The following is a 21,703-nucleotide window of genomic DNA, read 5'->3' as shown; positions in this document are numbered from 1 at the left end:
CATTCTGCGCATGCGCGGGCAGATAAACCGCCGACGATCTTTTCCGGGTCGAGAAGTTAGCACTCCCACGAATGTGAGCTAGCGGGCCCCAAGTCGTTCATTTAAAATCCCCCCAAGGACCTTTAATCGCACATTTCAACGCGTACAATACGGAGCATTCACGTGTATCACTCTGTAACCATATGACACAGGTGAGTTTGTTATTTTATAAAGATGATTTTTGCTTGGTAGCGGCGAGCCCTCTGACTCTCTAGCCCGCTAGCTAACTGCTAGCCTCGGCAGCAGTGCATGTGCCGCATGTGAGTTGTGAACCGGGTAATTAGCATTGAAGCTAACGGGTATCAAAGTAGCTGTCCGTAAAACTCGAACCATCATCTTCTGGTGTTTAACTCCGTGATTGTTACCGGTTACAGTGGCTATTAATTGGTTGCAATCATTTAAGCTAACGTTAACATTTAACGTTGGTTTGCTAACTGAAGTGCTCCTCGCTGGTCTGCATTGCATCATTCCTTTCATAGACAATACATGCCAGTTCGTCAAAAACCGCTAACGTTACATCTCCCTGTACTTAATCGGGGGGGGTTATTCAGTCTTGACTTTCGAAAGTAAAAAAGGTTAAAAATAATTAAAAACACCCAGCAACCCAATTGGCACCCTCGTTATGCCATTCAAAAGCAGAGAGGTGTTAATATAATTATACCTACCCAAAGTTATCTCATTTAGTTTTAGACACCTCTCCTAACAATCGAGTTTAATCGTTGTTCTCTTAAAATTACCATAATTAGAAATCAAGTTGAACCAAAGTAGATGACATAACGTTGAGCTGTTGTTTAAAGTGCGTTAATCAATGTTAGATTTTCCTTTTTCTTCCATCTGCATTGATGTGCTGTGCATTCAAGACATTTGACATCCAAGTGTGTTGAACGTTTTGCATCTTCAAATTGACATATTAAAACTAGGCTACACAATGTTTTAAACATGTAGAAAAAATAATGTCATTAAATATATTATTTGTGCTCCTCTATGTTGTTGTTGTCCAGTCAAATCCCAAGAAGTAGAAAGTAGTGGTTTAGTTTCGAGTTATGTCTTCTTTTTCTTCAACTAAACCTGATTTAATTTTGAATTCTTTCTGCTCAATTAGGTCTTTTAAAAAAATGAATAAAAACCTATAAATGATCAGCATCAGAGAACTTTCTCCAGTGAACTGTTCTTACAGGCTGACTAATATGTGATTTGCCTTTACATTGTAAGCTTTAAATATTTGACCCTTTTTTATTTTTGTTTCCATCCTCTCAGCGATGCCGGCGCTCAGCTGTCGATTTTATCACCACCGGTTCCCGGAGGTGGAGGACGTTGTGATGGTGAATGTCCGGTCCATCGCCGAGATGGGCGCGTACGTCAGCCTCTTGGAGTACAACAACATCGAGGGCATGATCCTCCTCAGCGAGCTGTCCCGTCGACGTATCCGCTCCATCAACAAGCTCATCCGCATAGGCCGCAATGAGTGCGTGGTCGTCATCCGAGTAGACAAAGAGAAGGGTGAGCGCAGAGGGGGTCATTGGGTCTATATACCGAAGAGGTAACACTGGAGAATGTCCCCTCCGGTCTGCAGAACTCTTCTTTCCCTTCGGCTACTGTAGTGGTGCCTTTTTTTTGCTTCTGTTCCTTAATGTGACACCTCTACAATAAAAGTAGAGATATGTGTATGGTGGGGTTGATATATGTTCGAAATGTGTGACAGGGGTGGAAATCTTGTTTTGGAAAGGTCTCCTAGTGCAGGTCTTAAGTTACCACAATAACCTCTCTGCTTTGTCTTCAGGATACATTGATTTATCAAAAAGAAGAGTTTCACCGGAGGAGGCCATCAAGTGTGAAGACAAATTCACCAAATCCAAAACTGTAAGTCAAATCTGCCGTACGGACTTTTAAATTAGAATTTGAAATGATTCTTGCTCACGTCATTTGTGTTCAGCGTTGTCAAATGGCAACGTTTCAAAAGTTTTAGGCATTACTCCAAGCGTTTTTATTTATTTTTTTCCGTCGACCTCTTCATGAACTTTCGGATGCATTGCGACGTCGGCGCTGTCCCTGAGCCGATGCGGTTTGTTGCGTCCGCAGGTGTACAGCATCCTGCGGCACGTTGCCGAGGTGCTGGACTACAGTAAGGACGAGCAGCTGGAGGACTTGTATGAGCGCACCGCCTGGGTGTTCGATGAGAAATACAAGAGGCCGGGATACGGAGCCTACGACGTCTTCAAGCAGGCCGTGTCGTAAGTGGTCGTTTCCCGTGTGAGGCGAGCGGTGTTTAGATTTGATGACGTGGAGGATCAACTTGTGGTCATCTTCCCTGCAATAGAGACCCGGCCATTCTGGATTGCCTGAAATTAACAGACAGGGAGAAGGACGTGCTCATTGACAACATCAACAGGCGACTCACTCCGCAGGCCGTCAAAATTCGAGCAGGTAACCAGTGTTGTAGCCGTGTGAGATTTTCACTGTAGGATACGGATTCAATATCGTCTCTATTGTTATTTATGCTTATCAAATTCGGTCACTAGGACAGCTTAACAACAAATGGTTTTAGATATTGATTTAAAAAATTGTATTTAGCTGTTAAGTAACTAAAGCATGGAAACGTGCATGTTAAATTATTCTAAATTAAGAACGTCTCCTTTGAGCGTTTTGGTAAAACCTCCTGTCTCTTTAACTCAAAGTTTTTTAATACTGTACAATTTATATACTGGGATGCTGAAATTCAACAGCTACACAGCTTACATTATGCTTAATATACTGATGCTTTTCCAGCTATGTCATGATCTCAGTTGGACTGTAATTGAGAAACCTGTTTTTGTTTTCTCCCCCACAGACATTGAAGTGGCGTGCTACGGCTACGAGGGCATCGATGCCGTGAAGGAGGCGCTGAGGGCCGGGCTTGGCTGCTCCACGGAGGCCATGCCCATCAAGGTCTCACCGCAGCCCTCTCGTTTCAGTGTGAGCGACGCGGTGTCGTCGTCGTGAGACTTAACGCGCTCTTCCTCTGCTTGGCAGATCAACCTGATCGCCCCCCCTCGCTACGTCATGACAACGACCACTCTGGAGCGCACGGAGGGCCTGTCCGTCCTCAACCAGGCCATGTCCGCTATCAAGGAGAAGATTGAGGAGAAGCGGGGCGTCTTTAACATCCAGATGGAGGTGAGTGACTCCACGTCACCTGAGTGCTTGTTTTATTACAAGTTGGTAGTGCACTTTTAAGATATCTGGGTTTTTATTATTCTTAAAAAGCTTCATTACTTTTCAAACCTGTATAAAACTGTTCCCCATCAAGGGCGATCAAAGTACTTGCAAAGGAATCCTCCCTTTAAACATAACTTTATTAGTCCCGCAGTGGGGAAATTCTCATGGTTACAGCAGCAAGGGTTAAAATATACACATTAACACAAAACCACGTTTCCACTTTATTCAAATGTCTCAGCCCAAGGTGGTGACGGACACGGATGAGACCGAGCTCGCCCGGCAACTGGAGAGGCTAGAGCGGGAGAACGCAGAGGTGGATGGAGACGACGACGCGGAGGAGATGGAGGCCAAAGCGGAGGACTAGATCCACTCTACTAAACAAACCACACCAGGAGAGATGTGGACAGACCTCAGTCCCCCCCCCCAGTCCAACAGATGTTAACTTTCACATTGCAAACAATAACTGGCGTTAGTAGTTCATTGGAAAAGGCCCCCGGTTGGTTGGTTTCAGAAGGCCGTAGCACAGCGAGCTCTCGTCCCATGCAGATATTGAAGGAAAGTTGAGTTACAAGCTAAACGGCCGTATAGTTTCTTTTTTAATGACATCAATTTGAATAAATCTAAAATAAAACCAGCTGTTCTTGAGCAGTGGCCTTTACTCACCTCTTGTGTACGAGCCCAGTGTCTTCGTTATGCATGGCGCTTATACGGTGCGGTTGGTTCAAAGGGGAGAAGCAAAGGCTCGTCAGTATCAACGCCGCTCAGGTGGGACTTATGTGCTTTTTTTTTTTTTTCTTCTTCCAGTTATGTTTTTACAGGAGAAAACTGCTCTTGTTTAGATCACATGACATCAATAAAGTTCTGGAAGTTTTGATCTTAGTAGCCTTGTGCGCTGCTACTGACCTTTATTTCAGCTCGAAGCAATACGGTACTTCCACTACAGAAACTGTCTGGGTAAATGGAAGGATTAAATTAAATGGTCTCCGATGTTATCTGTAAACGTTAAATTGCCAGAACCTAAACAAATAGTGCAGAAATCTTAATGTGTTCTGTATAAATATAATCACTAAGAATTGCAATGGTTCTTTAGGTCAAGGACAACCAGCGACAGCTACAATTAAATGCAAGATGGCGCAAATAAAATTGCAGCTTTTAAAGTGACAGCACAGGATGTCAGGTTAAAATAAAGTCATAGTATGTAAAAAAAAAAAAAATAGTACAATGTCAGTTCATCTTCATGATTAAGTGAGATGTGCAACATGCCGCAGGAGGTACTTGGAATGTTCATGAATCTTTGATTTTTAAACTTAAAAGTCAGCAATGTACTGACAAGGAGTTAAACCACAGCAGCATAAAAGATTGAATCATTAAAATCAAGCTACAATATTGAATGGCCTTACCTTCATCGTACTAAGATTTAGGACCCAGTAGACACGATCAGTTATTTTAATTTGCAAATTTAATAAGAATTTTTTTACTGAAATAACTGGTGGTTCAAACTTAAAAAAAAAAATCAATTTTATTGAAACATTCACAATACAAAAACAAATGGAAAGCGTTTTTACAGCTTCATTCTACGCTTGTTTTCCCATAGTGGTTGTGTGTGCTTTTACAGCTGCAGGAATTAACTTCTCAATGGACACATTTCAAATGATAACTAGGTTTGAACTGATCAAATGGGAAGGTGATGCAAGAAAATCTGAATCTATGAATAAAGACCATAGAAATGAATTGGAGTTGTGTCCAAAACTCCAAATAAATAATCTTAAAAAGATCACATTCTTGTTGTAGTTATGCATATTTAAAAATACACACCATAGAGACAAAGTTTGATTTCGCATAATAATCCTACAGAGTTGCCTGAAAAATGTCACTGTAGTCAAGTAATTAAGTACTGAATACAAACAAAAGCACACTGACAGTTAGGAAAGTAAACCTGAACAACTGGTGCAGATGTGAGAACAAGCAGCGACAGTCTGCACTTGAATAGATACAACCTTATTTTTTGGGGGGTTGACAACTGTACTATTACACAATGAATAAAATGAAGAAAAAAAAAAGTTGACCATTCAGTGGTTCGCTTATTTCGCCAGTCCAATCTTCTTAGCTTCGGTTTCATAAATGAGTAACCTCCACATCTTCACGATGAAGACTTCAGCTTCTTCATCAAGAACCTGAGGCAAATCGTGAAGAAAAGAATCGTCTTTGTCACTTCACATTAAACCCCCCAAAACATCCTGTTTGTGTGTCCCGTTACTCACCGTAGCAACATCATCCAAGATACTTTGTGGCATACTGTGAGCCATCACCTGGGAAAGACAAAACAGCAGCATCACATCTCGACTCACTCCTCCTCTAAGTGGGAAAAAGGTCAGTTGTACAGAGGTCACATGATCGATACCTTGGTGCAGACAAAGTCTACCAACGTTGCCTCCTCTTCTCCGATGTACTCGATAATCTTTTTATTGATCCAGGGTCGCACGCGTCGATCCATCAGCGTCTAAACGGACAAGATAAGGCGCAGGGGATTTAGAACGTTAGTGTCACTTGAAATGACTTACAGTATTTAACTGATACAATCAGAAGTGGACAACTTCTCCTGCAACAGTTTTCTTTCTTAAATGTAACCACCAGAGGACACAGGTTATAGTGCCAAGTGTGCCAATACACGCATCATGGCCTTTAACTACATCACTGTGCTTCTGGAGGACAATTCTTAAGATGCAGTCCTCCATATGAAGAGTTCTTTATGCTTTCACTGAGGAACCAGAAGTTGTGTAAGTTGCTGCCATGATAAGAGCCGTTCAAATGATCTAAATGAAAGGAGCTCCTGTAGCATAGGACATCAGGAGGTACTTTTGACAATTGTAATCCAGCCCTGAGATCAGTTTACACATTTACATACTACCCTCCCCTCCTCACCGTGTCCACCATGGACCAGTCGAGCGGGTACAAGAACAACTCGGGCTTCGCTGTGGGGATCTTTTCTATCAGGGTCTTGATGTGTTTGCGTTTCTCCTCGGTGTCGTCCCCCTTGATGCTGGACAGGCCGGCCCCGTCCACGCCGAGGCTCTTGTCGTCGTCGTAATCCAGGGGCACCAGCTTCCGCTTGCGGGGCTGCTCGTCCGTCTCTTCGTCATCGAACTTGTCGAAGACGCTGTCGACGGGCAACTTCTTCCTCTTTCCTGTGTTGGGCTGACTGGGGCTTCCTGAGGCAGCTGGAGAGCACAAGAAGCTTGTTGAATGAAAAGAATTACTACTGACAATGTTTAACTGATTTTGCCTGTGACTAACCAAATTTTACTTTTCATGTGCAGCCATTTTTCCTAAATGTATTCCTCAAATGTTTGTTTTGTTGTTAAATATTGTAAACAAATCTAGACAGACGGTACTTTTCTTTCACCCACACAATTAACTTAAAGCAGAATACTCCATGGCTTTGAGGGGAATATTATGGTCGTTTAACATTTAACTCTTTTAGTAGAGACGCGCTTGGCAGCTAACATGAATTCTCCTTCACGGTCTGAGTAGGACATCAGAAATATTTATCCATCACTTATTCTGATTATTAAATTTATCTTAATTCTTAACTGACAAATTGCATAATTTTTCATAACCATGAGGACGCACGTCTTGTACACTCACCCAGTTTGAGACTGAGGCCAATCTTTGGGCGGTTTTCCTCTTGCGGCAGCGCCTCCGGGGGAGAGTTTTCGTGGGGGATGATGATGCCGCAGGGCGACTCGTCCCCCGGGGTGTTCGGGGATGCGCCGCCGCTTGCTGACGACACAGACGGCGCGGCCGTGATTGGCCGCATCGTGGGCTTCAGGCAGGGTTTTGTGTCGCCGTGGTCTTCTCCATTTTCATAACCCTCTTCCTCGCCCTCTTCCACCTCGTCAGGAGAGGGGGCGGGCCGCACTCGAGGTTCTGCTCGGTCTTGCTCCTGTCTCCGTTCCCGCTCTCGCTCCCGGTCCCGTTCTCGGTCATGATCCCGCTCCCGCTCCCGTTCTCGGTGGTCTCTTGGACCCCTGTGGCGTTCCTGTACCACCTCGATCACCGGCTCTGGGATGATAGGGGGTCGTCTCAGACGCTCCTCCTCTTCCTCCTCCATCTGGACCAATAAGAGGCAGACGTGCAGAGGATTAAAACACTCAGTGTTTGAGAGAAAATAACAGACAATGGAAGCTGAACAGCCCAGATGTGCAGGGAGACTGATGATTAAGTGACCTTCAGAAAGACATAATGCATACTCTCTGCAGATTCACAGGCAGGCAGGCAGGCAGGCAGGCAGGCAGGCAGGCAGGCACACACACACACACACACACACACACACACACACACACACACACACACACACACACACACACACACACACACACACACACACACACACACACACACACACACACGATTATGAAGGACGAGCATACCCTGCGTAGCTCTGCGTCTGGGTTTGGATGTCCCTCGTCTAACAGCCTCCGTCTGATCTCCTCCAGCTCCTCCTTCTCCCGCTTCCTGTCACGCTCGTCTGCCTCCATCTCCTTTTCTCTGTCTCGGAGACGTTTCTGGAGCGCACTGCCCCTAGGGGTCACATCAAAAATAACAGCATTCAGCCACTCGTTAGTGTTTTTTTTACATGTTTAGTAGAGCGTTGCGTGTTGCTCACCTATAATACTTGGGGTCATCTCTTTCATCATCATAGTCCTCAAGAAACTCTTTCAACCGTTTGCCCTCTTTCACCTAAATAAACACAGGACCACACTTTATCTCAAGGATAATAAACTAGTCAACTTTTATTTTTTCAATTCGTTAAATTGAAATAGTATGAACACAAATAGAAACACAGGATACTGCCCAGCTTGGCAACACGAAAACATTTAGACCAATAACTCATGAATCCGAGTTATGCTTTAGGGAAAGGAACCTTTTTTGAGGGGGGAATGCATTTGCCAGAGAAGTGTTTAAGATCGAGTGGTAAAGTCCTTTGTAATGAGTGTAACTTAAAAAAAATAGGTGTGTCTAAAGCTGTGTTTTTGGTGTCTTATAAACTCAGGATTGGGCATGTAATGTGCACGAAACAAAAAATTAGAGATCAATCAATCATAGAAACACAACAGCCAAGTAACTTGTCATAATTTATTTGTAACTTTAAGCTAAAATAAACTGGAATGGACAGTGATTCATTACATTTGCTAAGTTTAAGTTGGCTGTAATGAGGATGATGTTCTTACTCAGCCATGAACATCACTGGTCATTCAATATGCTCTCACCATTTCTCGTCGGCGCTCATCTTCTCTTTCGGCCTCCTTGGCATAATCCCGTGCCTTCTTCCGCTCCCGTAGCTCCCAGTTTTTTAGACGCTGTCATCGCAATAGAATCAGGTGAGCCACAACCATGTTTTGATTAAAGTTTAAATAAAAATATTCATAATAACCATTTTTTAATTAAACTTAAAGGGTGAACCCTGAACTATTTCAAGGTTATCTCATTTGGATGATTTCATATCTATACATGGACATTTAGAAAGTTAGGATCTAAGGGCAGTGATTGCTGGCCCAGCTGGTCCTTCCGACCCTCCCTACCTCCTGATAAGCTGCTTCCTTGTCTCGGAGTTTCCGTTCCAGCTTCCTGCGGTCATACGCTTCCTCTTCATCTTCTTGGTCTCGTTTCTTTTCTCGGTCTCTGTCTCGACTGACCTCCCTTTTGAAAACAGAAAAGGGTGTTAGGAACATATTTACCCCGAATCGGGGCCAATATACATACGTGTTAAGTTTAAGTGGGATAAGAGACAGAAGGGGGGAGAGAGGGACCTTCAATGTTGCTTTATCTAACTTAAAAACTGAAAACATCTTTTTTCAACCGTTGGTGACTGTTGTTTTTCCTTCACCTGGATCTGCTGCGTTCGGGGGTCTTGTCGCGGCTTCGGGGGGGCTCCCAGTCTCGGTCTCTTTCTCTGGTCCGGCGGTCGCGATCTTTGTCTCGGTCTCTCTCCCGCTCCCTTTCCCTCTCTCGTTCCTTCTCCCTGTCGCGGTCCCGGCGCTCCCTTTCCCGCTCCCGCTCCTTTTCCCGGTCCCTTCGTTCCCGCTCGAACTCCAGCCGCTCCTTCTCCCTCTTGTCCTTCTCTTCTTCTAGTTTCTGCAGAGCAAAACGCGTAAAGGTTCATCCAATGCCACACACGCATCCTGATGGTCTTTGCTGTTAGTTTTCTACCGTGCACAAATCAAGTTGTTTCCAGAATCTGAAACATGCCCTGTACTAATCAATGCAAAGCTTTCAAAAGAAGCTGGAATCCTAACTGGGAAAATACGGACGGATCAAAAGCTCCCCCTCAAAAGGCAGACAGCTTTGTCCTTCTAAAGCAATGTGGTGTACTTTGCTGTGTGTGAAATAATGTTTATCAAAAATGGCCAAACAGATCTGTGGAACATGTTCAACTTGAGGCCCTCATAACGGGAAACAGGAGCAAAGATATCTTCTCGGAACATGGACAAAAATGAAAAAAAGCAGGCGTCAGTCGTTTGTTGAACTAGTTGTTTGTGACTTACAGGTGTTGAACTATGGATTCAGACGTTCGCTGCCCCTACAAGCCTTTTAAGTTAGGCCTGGGAGGAAAGCAGGTCACACGGTATAAAGGGGAAAAACATGGGATTCTGTCTTGCTTCGGCATCATCAAAACTAATAACCGTTACGTCAAATGGGTAACATGACATTTGGTAATCAAGAAATGATCAGTTATTTCTGTACAGTTAAATTAAATTGTAGAAGCGGTCTTACCCCTGCAGAAGTCTTCAGCAGCTCCTCACAACTCACTTCAGACAAACAGACATTCATGCATCCCAATGCTGAGTTTTGGGCAATACACACAGGGCTTTGAGCAAAATGTGTAGAGATGTATTTTTTTTCTAAATTTGTCCCAGAATGAGAATCGAATACAAGAGACACATTGTGACGCTTTGAGAATACCTATTTCTTTCAGGGCACTATTTTAAAAACAGTTCTACAAACCAAAGCACGAACAGTGCAACAGTACAAGTCGATTATTATTAATTAACTTGACCAGTCATTATCAGCCAGAGGCTGTCTGCTGGTCTTCTAAAGCCTTGGGTGTAATGCAACTGAAGAGATGGAGATGAAGGACACGAGAAAGAAGATGGGAGACCTTAGCAATCATTTTGGAACTTTTTAACACAGGCAAGTATTATAATGCCTTGACTTAACCACAAATCCTGACGGGCATTTTTATTTTGCAAGTTCTACTTACCTCTGAAGGCAGGTCCACCAGGTATTGCATTATAAAATGCAGTCTATTAGACAGTGGGGATCTTATTTGTTGTTGTGTTTAGTTTAAAGAATTTGATGTAATTCTTTAAAGTCAAAGCAATTGGGGAAAGAGAAAAATGGCAGCTTCAACATCCTCTTTGTAAAGTTCTGCTTTTGGGTGGCAGGACTGGATGACTTTTGGAAAATGTCAGCTATTTTTGGCTAACAGAGCGACATGACATGTTCGCAGTAAATCTTGAGTAGTTTGAAATATATTTATGAAGTCACTGTTCTATCTAAAAAAAAAAAAAAAGAACAGTAAGAGTTCCAAGTAAGAGATGAGAGAGAGAGAGAGAGAAGTCACGCATACATTCAGAGAGCACATACCTTGTCAGTCTTCAGATCATGTGCTGCTGTGGAGAGGGCGCCCCCCCATACTAGCATAATAAAAGCTACAGCCAAAGTCACTGCAGTGGTTATTGACAAGAGTCCTCGTGGTTCAACATGAACACCATAAAAACAGACCATAATTAACAGAGGACTCGCACAGGTTCACCGACTCAAGCTTTCTGGGCACCACCACTAAAGGTACTAAGGTTTGGCTGGAACATTCGTATTGTCAAATGGTTGTCTGGTAAAATATCCTCCTTGACCAACACACACTAAGGTGCAGCTCAGTTGCCCCTATGCAAGTCCTCAGGAGGGGGACGCCCAATATAAGTATATAGTAAATAAAGGCTGATACTTACATCCTATCCTCGCAACTTTTTCCAAAGCTCTGAGATTCATCTTGCTTTAGTCACCATATGATCACTATCATAATGGTGGGGTTTAATGAATAGATTAGCTTTTAAGTAACTTTACAACGTCTCCATGCATTTTTGTGTGATGAATGAAGAATGGATCTGTAATAGTCACACCTATAGCTTCGTTACAGGTGTCTAATCTGCCTACTTGTGGTGTCTGAACATTGAACATGAAACATTTTATATAAAATGGGGCAAATTAAGCTGTTTGGTGGTATAAATTTTAAGGACTGCCAATTTGTGGCGTAGTATGCATGTTACTGAGATCAAAAAAACCTTTGTGAACTTGTCGACTAAATGTGCAAACTCTAGGAGCGAACTATGTGAGCAGCTGCTGTCCAAAACCTGTAATGTCAAGTACAGGATCTAAAGGAGCCCCTTTACCTTGTGAGTATCTCGAAATTTACTAATTTCTCTGGAAATCAGGTCTCTCTTGTCATCCTCCATATCAATAGCGTTGATGTCGTCCTAAAGGAAAGAAGGAAAACTCAATTGAGAAATTAACACGCATACATTTTAAGTTGCAAAAGAAGAACGGTACAAGTCAGAGAGAGAGAGTAAACAGAGATTGGTGTACCTCTTCTTTTTTCTCCCTTTTCCTCTTTCGTCGCTGGGAGTCCTCATCCTGTGAAGGGGCGTTGAGTTCTGCAGCATATTCTCTCATCAATCCATCGATAGCACCTTTAATGATCTGATCCTTCTGCTTTATCTCCTCGTCTAGAACCTCTTCCTCGTCATCTGCATCTTCAGCCTTCTTATTCTGCCAGTAAAAGAACCCAATTATGAATAACCAATAATTGGAATTTCAAAGCAAATCTGAGAAGTGTGCAGAGATATATGCAGATCCGGTAAAGGGCACATTTGGAATTTTACCCCATTCTCAGTCTTTCTGTTGGCCTTCCACTCGTCCAACTGAGCTTTGGTCTTAGCATCCACCTTTACCAATAGATTTTTCTCTCCAATTGGAAGGTCATGAAGCAGCCGCAGTGCTCGCAAAGTGGAGTCTGGCTCCTTGTACTCACAAAACCCAAAGGCTGCAACACATATTGAAATTGAAAACAGGTTTGACAATGGTCATGAATGGTTCAATGACAAACACAATTTAGTTTTTTCTGGTTGTTTTTTGGTGAAATTATTGTGAATTTAATGATCACCAAAATTAGCCCTAGATTAAAGTATATTCTCATGTAATCAGACTAGATGTATGTGTTATAAATTACCTTGAAGCTTGCCAGAGGCTCCTTGGACTCTCTTCCAGCTCAGAACAATTCCACATTTCTATAACATAAAAGAGGGGAGAACAAGTTCCAAAATCAAATAAAAGTACATTTAAAAAATGTCACAGCACATGATCCAGTTTCAGGAGGATAGCCAAACTGCACAATATTACAATTTACAAGTATAGAAGACTGTGACCCAAGTACATGTCTAATTTATAAACCCTCTTATTTTCCTTACCGCGAGCAGCTGTCTGATCAGCATGTCTGAAGCTTTCTCTGATATATTCCCCACAAACACCGTGGTAGTCGGGCCGCTGTTCTCATTGTTGTCTTTGATTCTCAGTATTTCCTTTTTATGGATTGGAGGCTTACTGATCACTTGAACAGAAGGCATCATTACTGTAGAAGTGGGGGTCATGATGCCGACATGAAGGGGGATCATTTGAGTTCCTAGAAACAAAGCAGATGTACATTAACTTGTAAATTGAAATACAAAAAACATCAAGCCATCTAGAATGAACTTATTTGCATTAAAGCAGTTTCTTAATATCTGTGTTTTATTAGAACTGCAAAGACTGAGGGGCTCTGTACAACCGGCTACTTGTGCCAAACTAACTTGCAACACTGTACTCAACATCGCAGCAACGTAGATAAAGTGAAATAGGCTATACGGTTATGGTGGCATATGTGCTTACCTGAGGGGAAGCCAGCAAACTGAGGGGGCATCCCAGGTGGTGGCAACAGGGGCCGGTTCAAATGAGGGGGGAAAGACATTCTGGGTTTGAATCAGACCGACCTGAACAAACAGTGATGAAAATTAGATGTCTTATGTAATACAATCCTACTTCATTGAGTTCATCCAAACACTGTAACGTCGACATTACTTTGAAGAAAAAAAATCAGGCTTGCTTTCGAGAAAAACACTGCCACGTTATCATTAGCAAACAATTCTCGATTTAGGACTTTTGATTTTCAACTGTAGCGCTACGTGTAGTAACTTAAGTTGCTCCACTTAGCAGCGCTTAACATTCGCTAACTTAATATTATTAGGCCCCAACGTTTGTATTTGTATCCGTACTTTGTTTGAGTGCTACATATTGTGTTTTAACTGCATAACTCAATCCATTATTTAACGTTAGTTTACCAATCAACGAACGCCGATAGTTTAACATTAGCTGGAACTAACATTAAGTTAACCACGCTTCCGTGGCCGGCACAACTAGCGTTAAGCTAAGCTAACATTAACGTGAGGCAGAACTGATGTTACCTTACAAGCAAAACTCACTTTAGCGCGCTCACTATAGGTTTAGGATGGAGGTGAACGAGTCCATATATACATACCCCAAATTAGGTGGCGTACGAAGGGATAAAACCGCTTTCACAAGGTTATTGATTAAGACAATTTCTGTAACGTCCTGAATGTTGGCTTAGCACACTAGCTAGTCACGGGCCTTCAAACACATTGACGCAAGCGCCCTAACTGTTAGGTAGCAGACGACGAGGGCGCTTGTTTTGTATATCCGGACGTGGCAGAAGGACGGGGCTAGGACATGAGAGTATTACTACCTTTAAAAACAAAAAACCTCCACGAATGTACGCGATTGATATTATAATACTATGTTTTATTAATATTAATCTATTCATGTATTGTTCTAATAATGAATATAATATATTGATGATAGTAACAATATCTTAGAATTATATTTAGTTTCTTAAATATAGCATTATATTCTTCCAGAACGTTCTGCAATTTAAAGCTTTCGGTTTCATTTCTTCTCAACTTTAAAGCCTATAGGATCCGCTGTGGTATAATGAACTGCTGACAAACACCCAAGAGCTCATCAATACCTAGTGTGTCATCTGAATACAAGGATACATATACTACTTAAATATTGATTGAGGCCTTTATTAACATATTTTACTTTTGAACTTAGAATGTCCCTAGTTTTCCTACCTTACTATACGCTTTGATGAAATATCTATGAAACATTTGGATGCATGTATGAATTATGACATTATCAGACCACGCAGCGCTACAATACAGTTATTTGTATATTGGGACTATTAAAATGTTAATGCAGTTGGTTACCATGGTGTTTTTGTTGTAGGTAGCTCTGTAACAGCAGCTGGTCTGCGATGGCTGCGTCTGACAATCTGTGACGTCACTTTAGGCGGGTTTTTTTCATGGAAAGTGCTAGAAGAAACGAAGCACACCCTCCTGATTTAGAATATTCCTCCATCAGATTGAAAAGACCCTCACTGTTTTCAACAAATAAACGATTTACTCCTGATTTCTAGCGAAAATATGTAGTAGGTTGGTACAGATATGTTTGACGTGATAGTATGTGGCAACAGTTTTAAAGACCAGTCGTCAATAAAATGTTTGGCTATTCATCTAACGTTAGTTATATTATTTTGGCATGAACTGCCACAAGGTGGCGCCGTTTCGGACCGTCTTTGTAATATTGCAGTATTTTTAAAGACATATGATAAACCTTGAAGTATTTCAAGAATATATAACTGTCTGATAAAATCAGTAATAGTTCGTATACACAAGATCTGGATACATTCTTATAAATTCATCGATTTGTCATAAGGCAACAGTCGGTTTTGACTGCGTTCTACCAGTAGTGGTGTATGGTGCACCGCGGATGGATACGGCTGCACACTGAAACGGTGGGTATAAAGATTCCGGTCTTTTAAAGGAAGTTCCTTTCCATTTCCCTGCGTCAGAGAGCAGAAGGGACTACGAATTGGTGGCGTTTTTCTCAAGACAATTCAACGCATTAAACAAGGTATGAAAATGAGTATTTTGCCTACACATGGTACGTTTTGTGCTCTTGTATTGCGTATTTTTTTCTGAGCCGTCACGGCTGCTCCCAACCACGCTACCAGCTCCTGAGTCACGACGGTAACCGTAGCACTATAACCGTCTCGTGGTCCAACGTTAACGCTAACTAAAATTACCAATGTCGACTCCCGTCTATTACTAGTAAATCATAATGCTGCGACACCTTTTTTGTAAAAAAATAAAAATAAAAAATAACATGTACTGGTAGACCTTTTAAGATACTCTGCGTTTAAAGCTGTATACATGCGGCACGGTTAGGCCGGACACGGGATGCTAATGCAGGTGTGGTGAAGATGACAGGGATTATTTAACGGGGATGACCGTAAAGTGGACCCGATACGACTGCACCAGAGCACAGAAACGCGTCGCCATTTCAACGTGAAATAGCCCTACCTCGACACTTGACTTATGTTGACTGGTTTTCTCGGGTTTTGGTTTTATCGTTAATCCGGTATGTCATTAACTTATTAGTTAATAAGAAACTGAGCGTTTATGACCCGACTTATGCGGTGACCTTACTATTTCTTAATCAGTGGTTGTGCGTTTTTTGACCGCAGATGGGAGAAGGCCGCATTTTTTCCTAACATCCCGTTGATTGTCGTCACCAAGTGACTTTAACGTTGTACTTCGGGACGTTTTTAATTTGGACGTAAATGTACAGCGTCGCATTTTCTAATGTTATCCTTATTATTGTGTGTAGCCGCCCCTCAGCACGTGTTTGCGGAGTCCATTGTCTGTCACTGGCCGCCATGTTGGTTAATGGCCGCCTACACCGATGTGTAGCAGCACTATGGCAGCTCGCCAAATTTGCCACCAAACCTGCTTGTTGACATGATGATAACCCGAAGGCGCTCGAGCTTTGAAACGGAATTTATCTAACGTTAACCAACCGCCACGTTATCCCTTGTGTTTGGTTTTATCTAAACAGTTTTTTTTTAACATTTGTATAGATGCCTGAAGAAATGCACCAAGAGGAGGAGGCTGAGACCTTTGCCTTCCAGGCAGAGATTGCTCAGCTGATGTCCCTGATCATCAACACCTTCTATTCCAACAAAGAGATCTTCCTTAGGGAGCTGATTTCCAATGCCTCTGATGTAAGTTTGGTTTTTAAACCTAATTGGCCTCCCTTAAAGTGTCTGTAGTTTTTTTTTTTGCCATGTGATAGTTTGAGTAATGCTTAAAATCTTTTCCAGGCTTTGGACAAAATTCGGTATGAAAGCTTGACTGATCCCACCAAGATGGACAGTGGCAAGGATCTGAAAATTGAAATCATCCCCAACAAAGAAGAGCGCACCCTGACCCTGATCGACACTGGAATTGGCATGACCAAAGCCGACCTGATTAACAACCTGGGTACCATCGCCAAGTCGGGCACCAAGGCTTTCATGGAGGCCCTTCAGGTATGATCATGGAACATGTGCTGGGTAGCTGAAAGTTGGGTCAAATATTGCAACACTAGCACGCATTTGTCTTCACTTGGTGTCAAATAGCAACTGAGAAACAAGTGTAAAAAGTCTGGTTTAGACTATGAGTGTATCTATATATATTTTGGCTCTAAATATTCCTAAACTTTTGTTCCCTCTAGGCTGGCGCTGACATTTCCATGATTGGTCAGTTTGGTGTGGGTTTCTACTCTGCCTATCTTACTGCTGAGAGGGTGGTAGTCATCACCAAACATAATGATGATGAGCAGTACGTCTGGGAGTCCTCCGCTGGAGGTTCTTTCACTGTCAAGGTTGACTCTGGTAGGTACCTTGCCACAGTAAAATAAAAGCAGTTTAAAAGGCAAAATTTGTCTTTTCTGCCAAGGTCACTATGACCTTTACCAATGCTCATGGCTGTATTATCGTTTTCACAGGTGAGCCCATTGGCCGTGGAACAAAGATCATTCTGCACCTGAAGGATGACCAGACAGAGTACATTGAGGAGAAGAGGATCAAGGAAATTGTCAAGAAGCACTCTCAGTTCATTGGCTATCCGATTACCCTGTTTGTAAGTATTGCTTTTGACAGATTAGTTTTGGTTAGTCAGAACTGTTTTCACATCAGTGATATTAAACTCTTTTGACTCACAGGTGGAGAAGGAGCGTGACAAGGAGATCAGCGATGATGAGGCAGAGGAGGAAAAGGCTGATGAGAAGGAAAAGGAGGAGAAGGAAGAGGGTGAGGACAAGCCAAAGATTGAGGATGTAGGATCTGACGATGAGGAGGACTCAAAGGACAAGGACAAGAAGAAGAAAAAGAAGATCAAGGAGAAGTACATCGACGCCGAGGAGCTGAACAAGACCAAGCCCATCTGGACCAGGAACCCCGACGATATCACAAACGAAGAGTATGGAGAGTTCTACAAGAGTCTGACCAACGACTGGGAGGATCACCTTGCTGTCAAGGTAATGATAATGACTCGTCATTATCTGTATTAAATGCATTGCAAAAGTCTAGTGACTAAAATAAATTTTGTACTCTACAGCACTTCTCAGTGGAGGGCCAGCTGGAATTCCGAGCCCTGCTCTTTGTTCCTCGCCGGGCACCTTTTGACCTCTTTGAGAACAAGAAAAAGAAGAATAACATCAAGCTGTACGTCAGGAGAGTCTTTATTATGGACAACTGTGAAGAGCTCATCCCAGAGTACCTGAGTAAGTTCAAACTTCATTCTGCCAGGTTAATTACATGTAACTCCAGTCTTGCCTGAAATGTCTAAACTTATCTGTTTTATCTCCAGACTTTGTTCGTGGTGTGGTCGACTCAGAGGACCTCCCCCTAAACATCTCCAGAGAAATGCTGCAGCAGAGCAAGATCCTCAAGGTCATTCGCAAGAACATTGTCAAGAAGTGCCTTGAGCTCTTTGCCGAACTAGCTCAAGACACCGAGAACTACAAGAAGTTGTACGAAGGTTTCTCAAAGAACATCAAGGTATAGTAGGCTAAAATGTAGCTGGTTTTGAGCCAAGCTTGTTTTGTGAATTAGTTTATTGACCTGCAAATCGTATTTAATCTGCAGCTGGGCATCCATGAAGACTCTCAAAACCGCAAGAAGTTGTCAGAGCTATTGCGTTACAGCAGCTCGCAGTCTGGCGATGATACCACCTCCCTCACAGAGTACTTGACCCGCATGAAGGAGAACCAGAAGTCTATCTACTACATTACTGGTGAGTTAGTCTATAAACACAAGTAAACTTTAAAGTAGCGCATTATCAAATGTACAGGGTAACACTTTTCTTTATTTAGGTGAAAGCAAGGATCAGGTGGCCAACTCTGCCTTTGTTGAGCGCGTCCGCAAGCGTGGCTTTGAGGTTCTTTACATGACGGAGCCCATTGACGAGTACTGCGTCCAGCAGTTGAAGGAGTTCGATGGCAAGAGCCTGGTTTCTGTCACCAAGGAGGGCCTGGAGCTGCCAGAGGATGGAGATGAGAAGAAAAAGATGGAGGAGGATAAGGCCAAGTTTGAGAACCTCTGCAAGCTCATGAAAGAGATCCTTGACAAGAAAGTAGAGAAGGTCAGTAATCCTGAACAATAGTTTGACCTAAATTTCCCTCCATGCCAGATGAATTTAGGTCATGAATTCACAACTATAGTGTGAACTTTTGTTTGGAAACAGGTGCCCTAACTGACCATAACTAGTATTCTGGTGAGTTTTGTAAATTGCAAGGACGCCCCTCGAGTCTTGTGTGTGTCCTGAATGAGTTTTTGATGAACGTGTTTGTTCGTTAAGTGATGGATTCCAAAGTCCTTTTTAGTGCAACTTGGTGTGATCTAACGATGCCTGGTTAATCGTTCCCTTTAGCTTAACAGACGTGAAACTACGCTTGGGCACAAGCTCTTGGGAATATATTAGTGTATGCAGAAAAGAGTGTCTACATTTAAGAACCAGAGTTTGCTATGCTTGTGTGTGTGTGCGCAGCATTCATTTCTAACATGACTGCATGATTTAACATGACATTTAGATTCGGTCACCTATGCATTCTTTTAAGTCCTAATGTCCGGTTTGACTGTCTCTCAGGTAACAGTGTCCAACAGACTGGTGTCTTCACCCTGCTGTATTGTGACAAGCACTTATGGCTGGACTGCCAATATGGAGAGGATCATGAAGGCACAAGCACTCAGGGATAACTCCACCATGGGCTACATGATGGCTAAGAAACACCTGGAGATCAACCCTGACCACCCCATCGTGGAGACTCTCAGGCAGAAGGCCGATGCAGACAAGAACGACAAGGCTGTGAAGGACCTCGTCATCTTGCTGTTCGAAACTGCCCTGCTGTCCTCAGGCTTCTCCCTGGATGACCCACAGACTCACTCCAACCGCATCTACAGAATGATCAAACTTGGACTGGGTAAGGAGATGCAATCTGACCTTTATATAGATATATATATTTAGACATGTAGTGATCGCTAACAAAGGAACATTTTAATCCCAGGTATCGATGACGACGATGTCCCAATTGAGGAGGCAACAGCTGCATCCATCCCAGATGAAATTCCTCCCCTAGAAGGCGAAGGTGAAGATGATGCTTCGCGCATGGAAGAAGTTGATTAAACTAATCACCCCCCCCCCCCCCAGATTTCTAACACTTAGCCTCACTTTTCAATTGTTCATCCTCTAAAACTGCAGTAACTGCAACAAAAATAGTCATTCATGTTGTTTGGTGGACCAGTGTTGCTCTTGCGTCCAGAGCATTACTCTGCAAGACCTTTAAGAAAAGCTATTTTGGTTTTTGCTGTATAAGTTCATGGTGACAACACACGTTTTATCGATTCCCTTGTTGCACTGAGTTTTAAATGTTGGAGTGGTAAATGTGTGAAGATGGGAAAGTACATTCCATTATCAGATCGGTCTGGTGCACGGTTTGGGGAGGTTCTGCTCATGTGCAACACTGCACGCTGCATGGAGAGATGACTGTATGATTCCTTTGCCCGAGTCCAGGCTTGTCTGTATTCCAAGTCTTGTTTTGCAAAAAAATTAAAGCTGTAATACCTTCTATGACTGAAATATTTTCTCATTGCACCGTATCAGTTCTGAAACGTCTTGGAGATTTCAAAAGAGTAATTGGATAAAACAATTGCAGGTGTAACTCTTATGACCACAAGGTGGTGTAATTGCTCCAGTTACCAGTTGAAGAAAAACTCAGTTTGGTGGGTCCTTCACGACTCATCAGCTTGGTGTGGGCCCTACAAAGTGTTGGACAATATGTATGCAGATATTTGCCATGACTAGATCAAATTGAATTACGTGGCCCATGATTATAGGTAGGAGCTCACTGGAGAACAAATTATCTTAAATCCAGTCTGTTTTGACAAGTGACTAGTCTTGAACTCTTATGGGTTTATTTTAACTGAGCAGACTCGTAAAACGTTGATTGGCCGGTTAAACAAATTGGATCAAATTGCCTCATCGACAATGTGTGTATTAATCATTAGATGCCAATTTTGTAAATGTTTATTCACCGAAAAAAGCTCACATACCACCGCATGTGGACAAAGCGACACGCACTCATTTTTCACGTGGGAAGTGTCACATTGTAAAATAAAACACGTGAGTTTCCTTAAAAGGTGAGGCATCCGTTGAATGCTTTCGGGGAAATGTAAAAGACTTGGGTTTTCTTAGACTCTTGAGGCGGCAGTTTCGTTGCTCAGTAACCAGAGCGAAGGGATGGAAACAGCCGTGTCATTCAGAAACACCGGCCCAGACGCGTCCTGCAGGAGGACAGGACGCCCAGAAGATTGCTAGTACCACTCGACCACTGTTACTTACACACACGTCCAAGTTGCTACGAGACCTGTGGATCCAAGATAAAGCCACCGTTGACGCAACCGAATATAAACTACTATACTACGTGGTGTTTTAAAGTTGATTCTTGACTAAAAAAATAATGGAATGGGGCGTCTGCATATTTTTGACCAAAAAGTAAGACTGTCCGGAAATGGCTTTAAAAAACAAATCAAACGCGCATTGAACACTCACAAGCATCTTTTTAGAGTGACGCAGTTATGTAATCTGTAGATATGCAGCGATGTCTATGTACAGGATGTCTGGTCCCTTGAAAGAGTCTGTAGTAAGATCTGGCTCTGGTTGTGGATCTGGATTTGTCTCAGCTAGTGAAGTTCAAGTCAGTGTTAGGTTTCCCTCATCAAGTTGGAAGGTGCTTCTCTTCTGCCCTGCCTTTGTTTAAAAATGTTAAGGGTGAGGGGTGGGCGTCCTGGTGTCTCAGTGGGTTTGTGTGCAACATTAGTTTGACGGATCACATCTTTGTATCATGTTATCTCTTTTCTGATTATGTGTGTTCTCTGGAGAAATTCCACCCCTAACATGCAGGAAGAGCGTGTCCTACTTCG

At 42.7% G+C, this 21,703-nt stretch overlaps 3 protein-coding genes across 4 annotated transcripts; 2 read left to right on the top strand and 1 right to left on the bottom strand.

Moving 5' to 3' along the window:
* Positions 1-32: 32 nt before the first annotated feature.
* Positions 33-4,028, top strand: eif2s1b (eukaryotic translation initiation factor 2, subunit 1 alpha b). The gene is made up of 8 exons (XM_037449148.2): positions 33-191; positions 1,297-1,539; positions 1,820-1,899; positions 2,119-2,270; positions 2,357-2,463; positions 2,867-2,964; positions 3,049-3,192; positions 3,473-4,028. Exons 2-8 carry the CDS (start codon positions 1,299-1,301, stop codon positions 3,596-3,598), a joined length of 948 nt encoding a protein of 315 aa, XP_037305045.1. The 5' UTR covers positions 33-191; positions 1,297-1,298; the 3' UTR covers positions 3,599-4,028.
* A 706-nt stretch (positions 4,029-4,734) lies between these two features.
* Positions 4,735-14,020, bottom strand: rbm25b (RNA binding motif protein 25b). The gene is made up of 17 exons (XM_037449074.2): positions 13,862-14,020; positions 13,216-13,316; positions 12,759-12,970; positions 12,521-12,578; positions 12,174-12,334; positions 11,878-12,060; positions 11,685-11,768; positions 9,122-9,369; positions 8,817-8,934; positions 8,505-8,594; positions 7,901-7,974; positions 7,665-7,815; positions 6,880-7,345; positions 6,157-6,452; positions 5,636-5,734; positions 5,496-5,543; positions 4,735-5,408 (listed from the first exon to the last, which is right to left on the bottom strand). The coding sequence occupies exons 2-17, from the start codon at positions 13,292-13,294 to the stop codon at positions 5,316-5,318; spliced, it is 2,460 nt and encodes an 819-aa protein (XP_037304971.1). The 5' UTR covers positions 13,295-13,316; positions 13,862-14,020; the 3' UTR covers positions 4,735-5,315.
* A 1,137-nt stretch (positions 14,021-15,157) lies between these two features.
* Positions 15,158-20,349, top strand: hsp90ab1 (heat shock protein 90, alpha (cytosolic), class B member 1). Of its 2 annotated transcripts, none has more exons than XM_037449083.2 (12): positions 15,158-15,315; positions 16,322-16,465; positions 16,565-16,771; positions 16,957-17,116; positions 17,230-17,363; positions 17,446-17,760; positions 17,841-18,006; positions 18,093-18,283; positions 18,371-18,518; positions 18,598-18,866; positions 19,371-19,704; positions 19,789-20,349. In XM_037449083.2, exons 2-12 carry the CDS (start codon positions 16,322-16,324, stop codon positions 19,905-19,907), a joined length of 2,187 nt encoding a protein of 728 aa, XP_037304980.1. In that variant the 5' UTR covers positions 15,158-15,315; the 3' UTR covers positions 19,908-20,349. The 2 variants fall into 2 exon arrangements, with proteins under 2 accessions (XP_037304980.1, XP_062415427.1); XM_062559443.1 differs by lacking the exon at positions 19,789-20,349 and adding an exon at positions 18,969-18,998 and having other exon boundaries at positions 19,371-19,514.
* Positions 20,350-21,703: the final 1,354 nt, after the last annotated feature.

Source organism: Pungitius pungitius, chromosome 20 (genome assembly GCF_949316345.1).
Source record: "Pungitius pungitius chromosome 20, fPunPun2.1, whole genome shotgun sequence".
Lineage (NCBI taxonomy): Eukaryota > Metazoa > Chordata > Actinopteri > Perciformes > Gasterosteidae > Pungitius > Pungitius pungitius.
The sequence above is the reverse complement of the archived record's forward strand: the minus strand, read 5'-3'. Positions and strand labels throughout refer to the sequence as shown.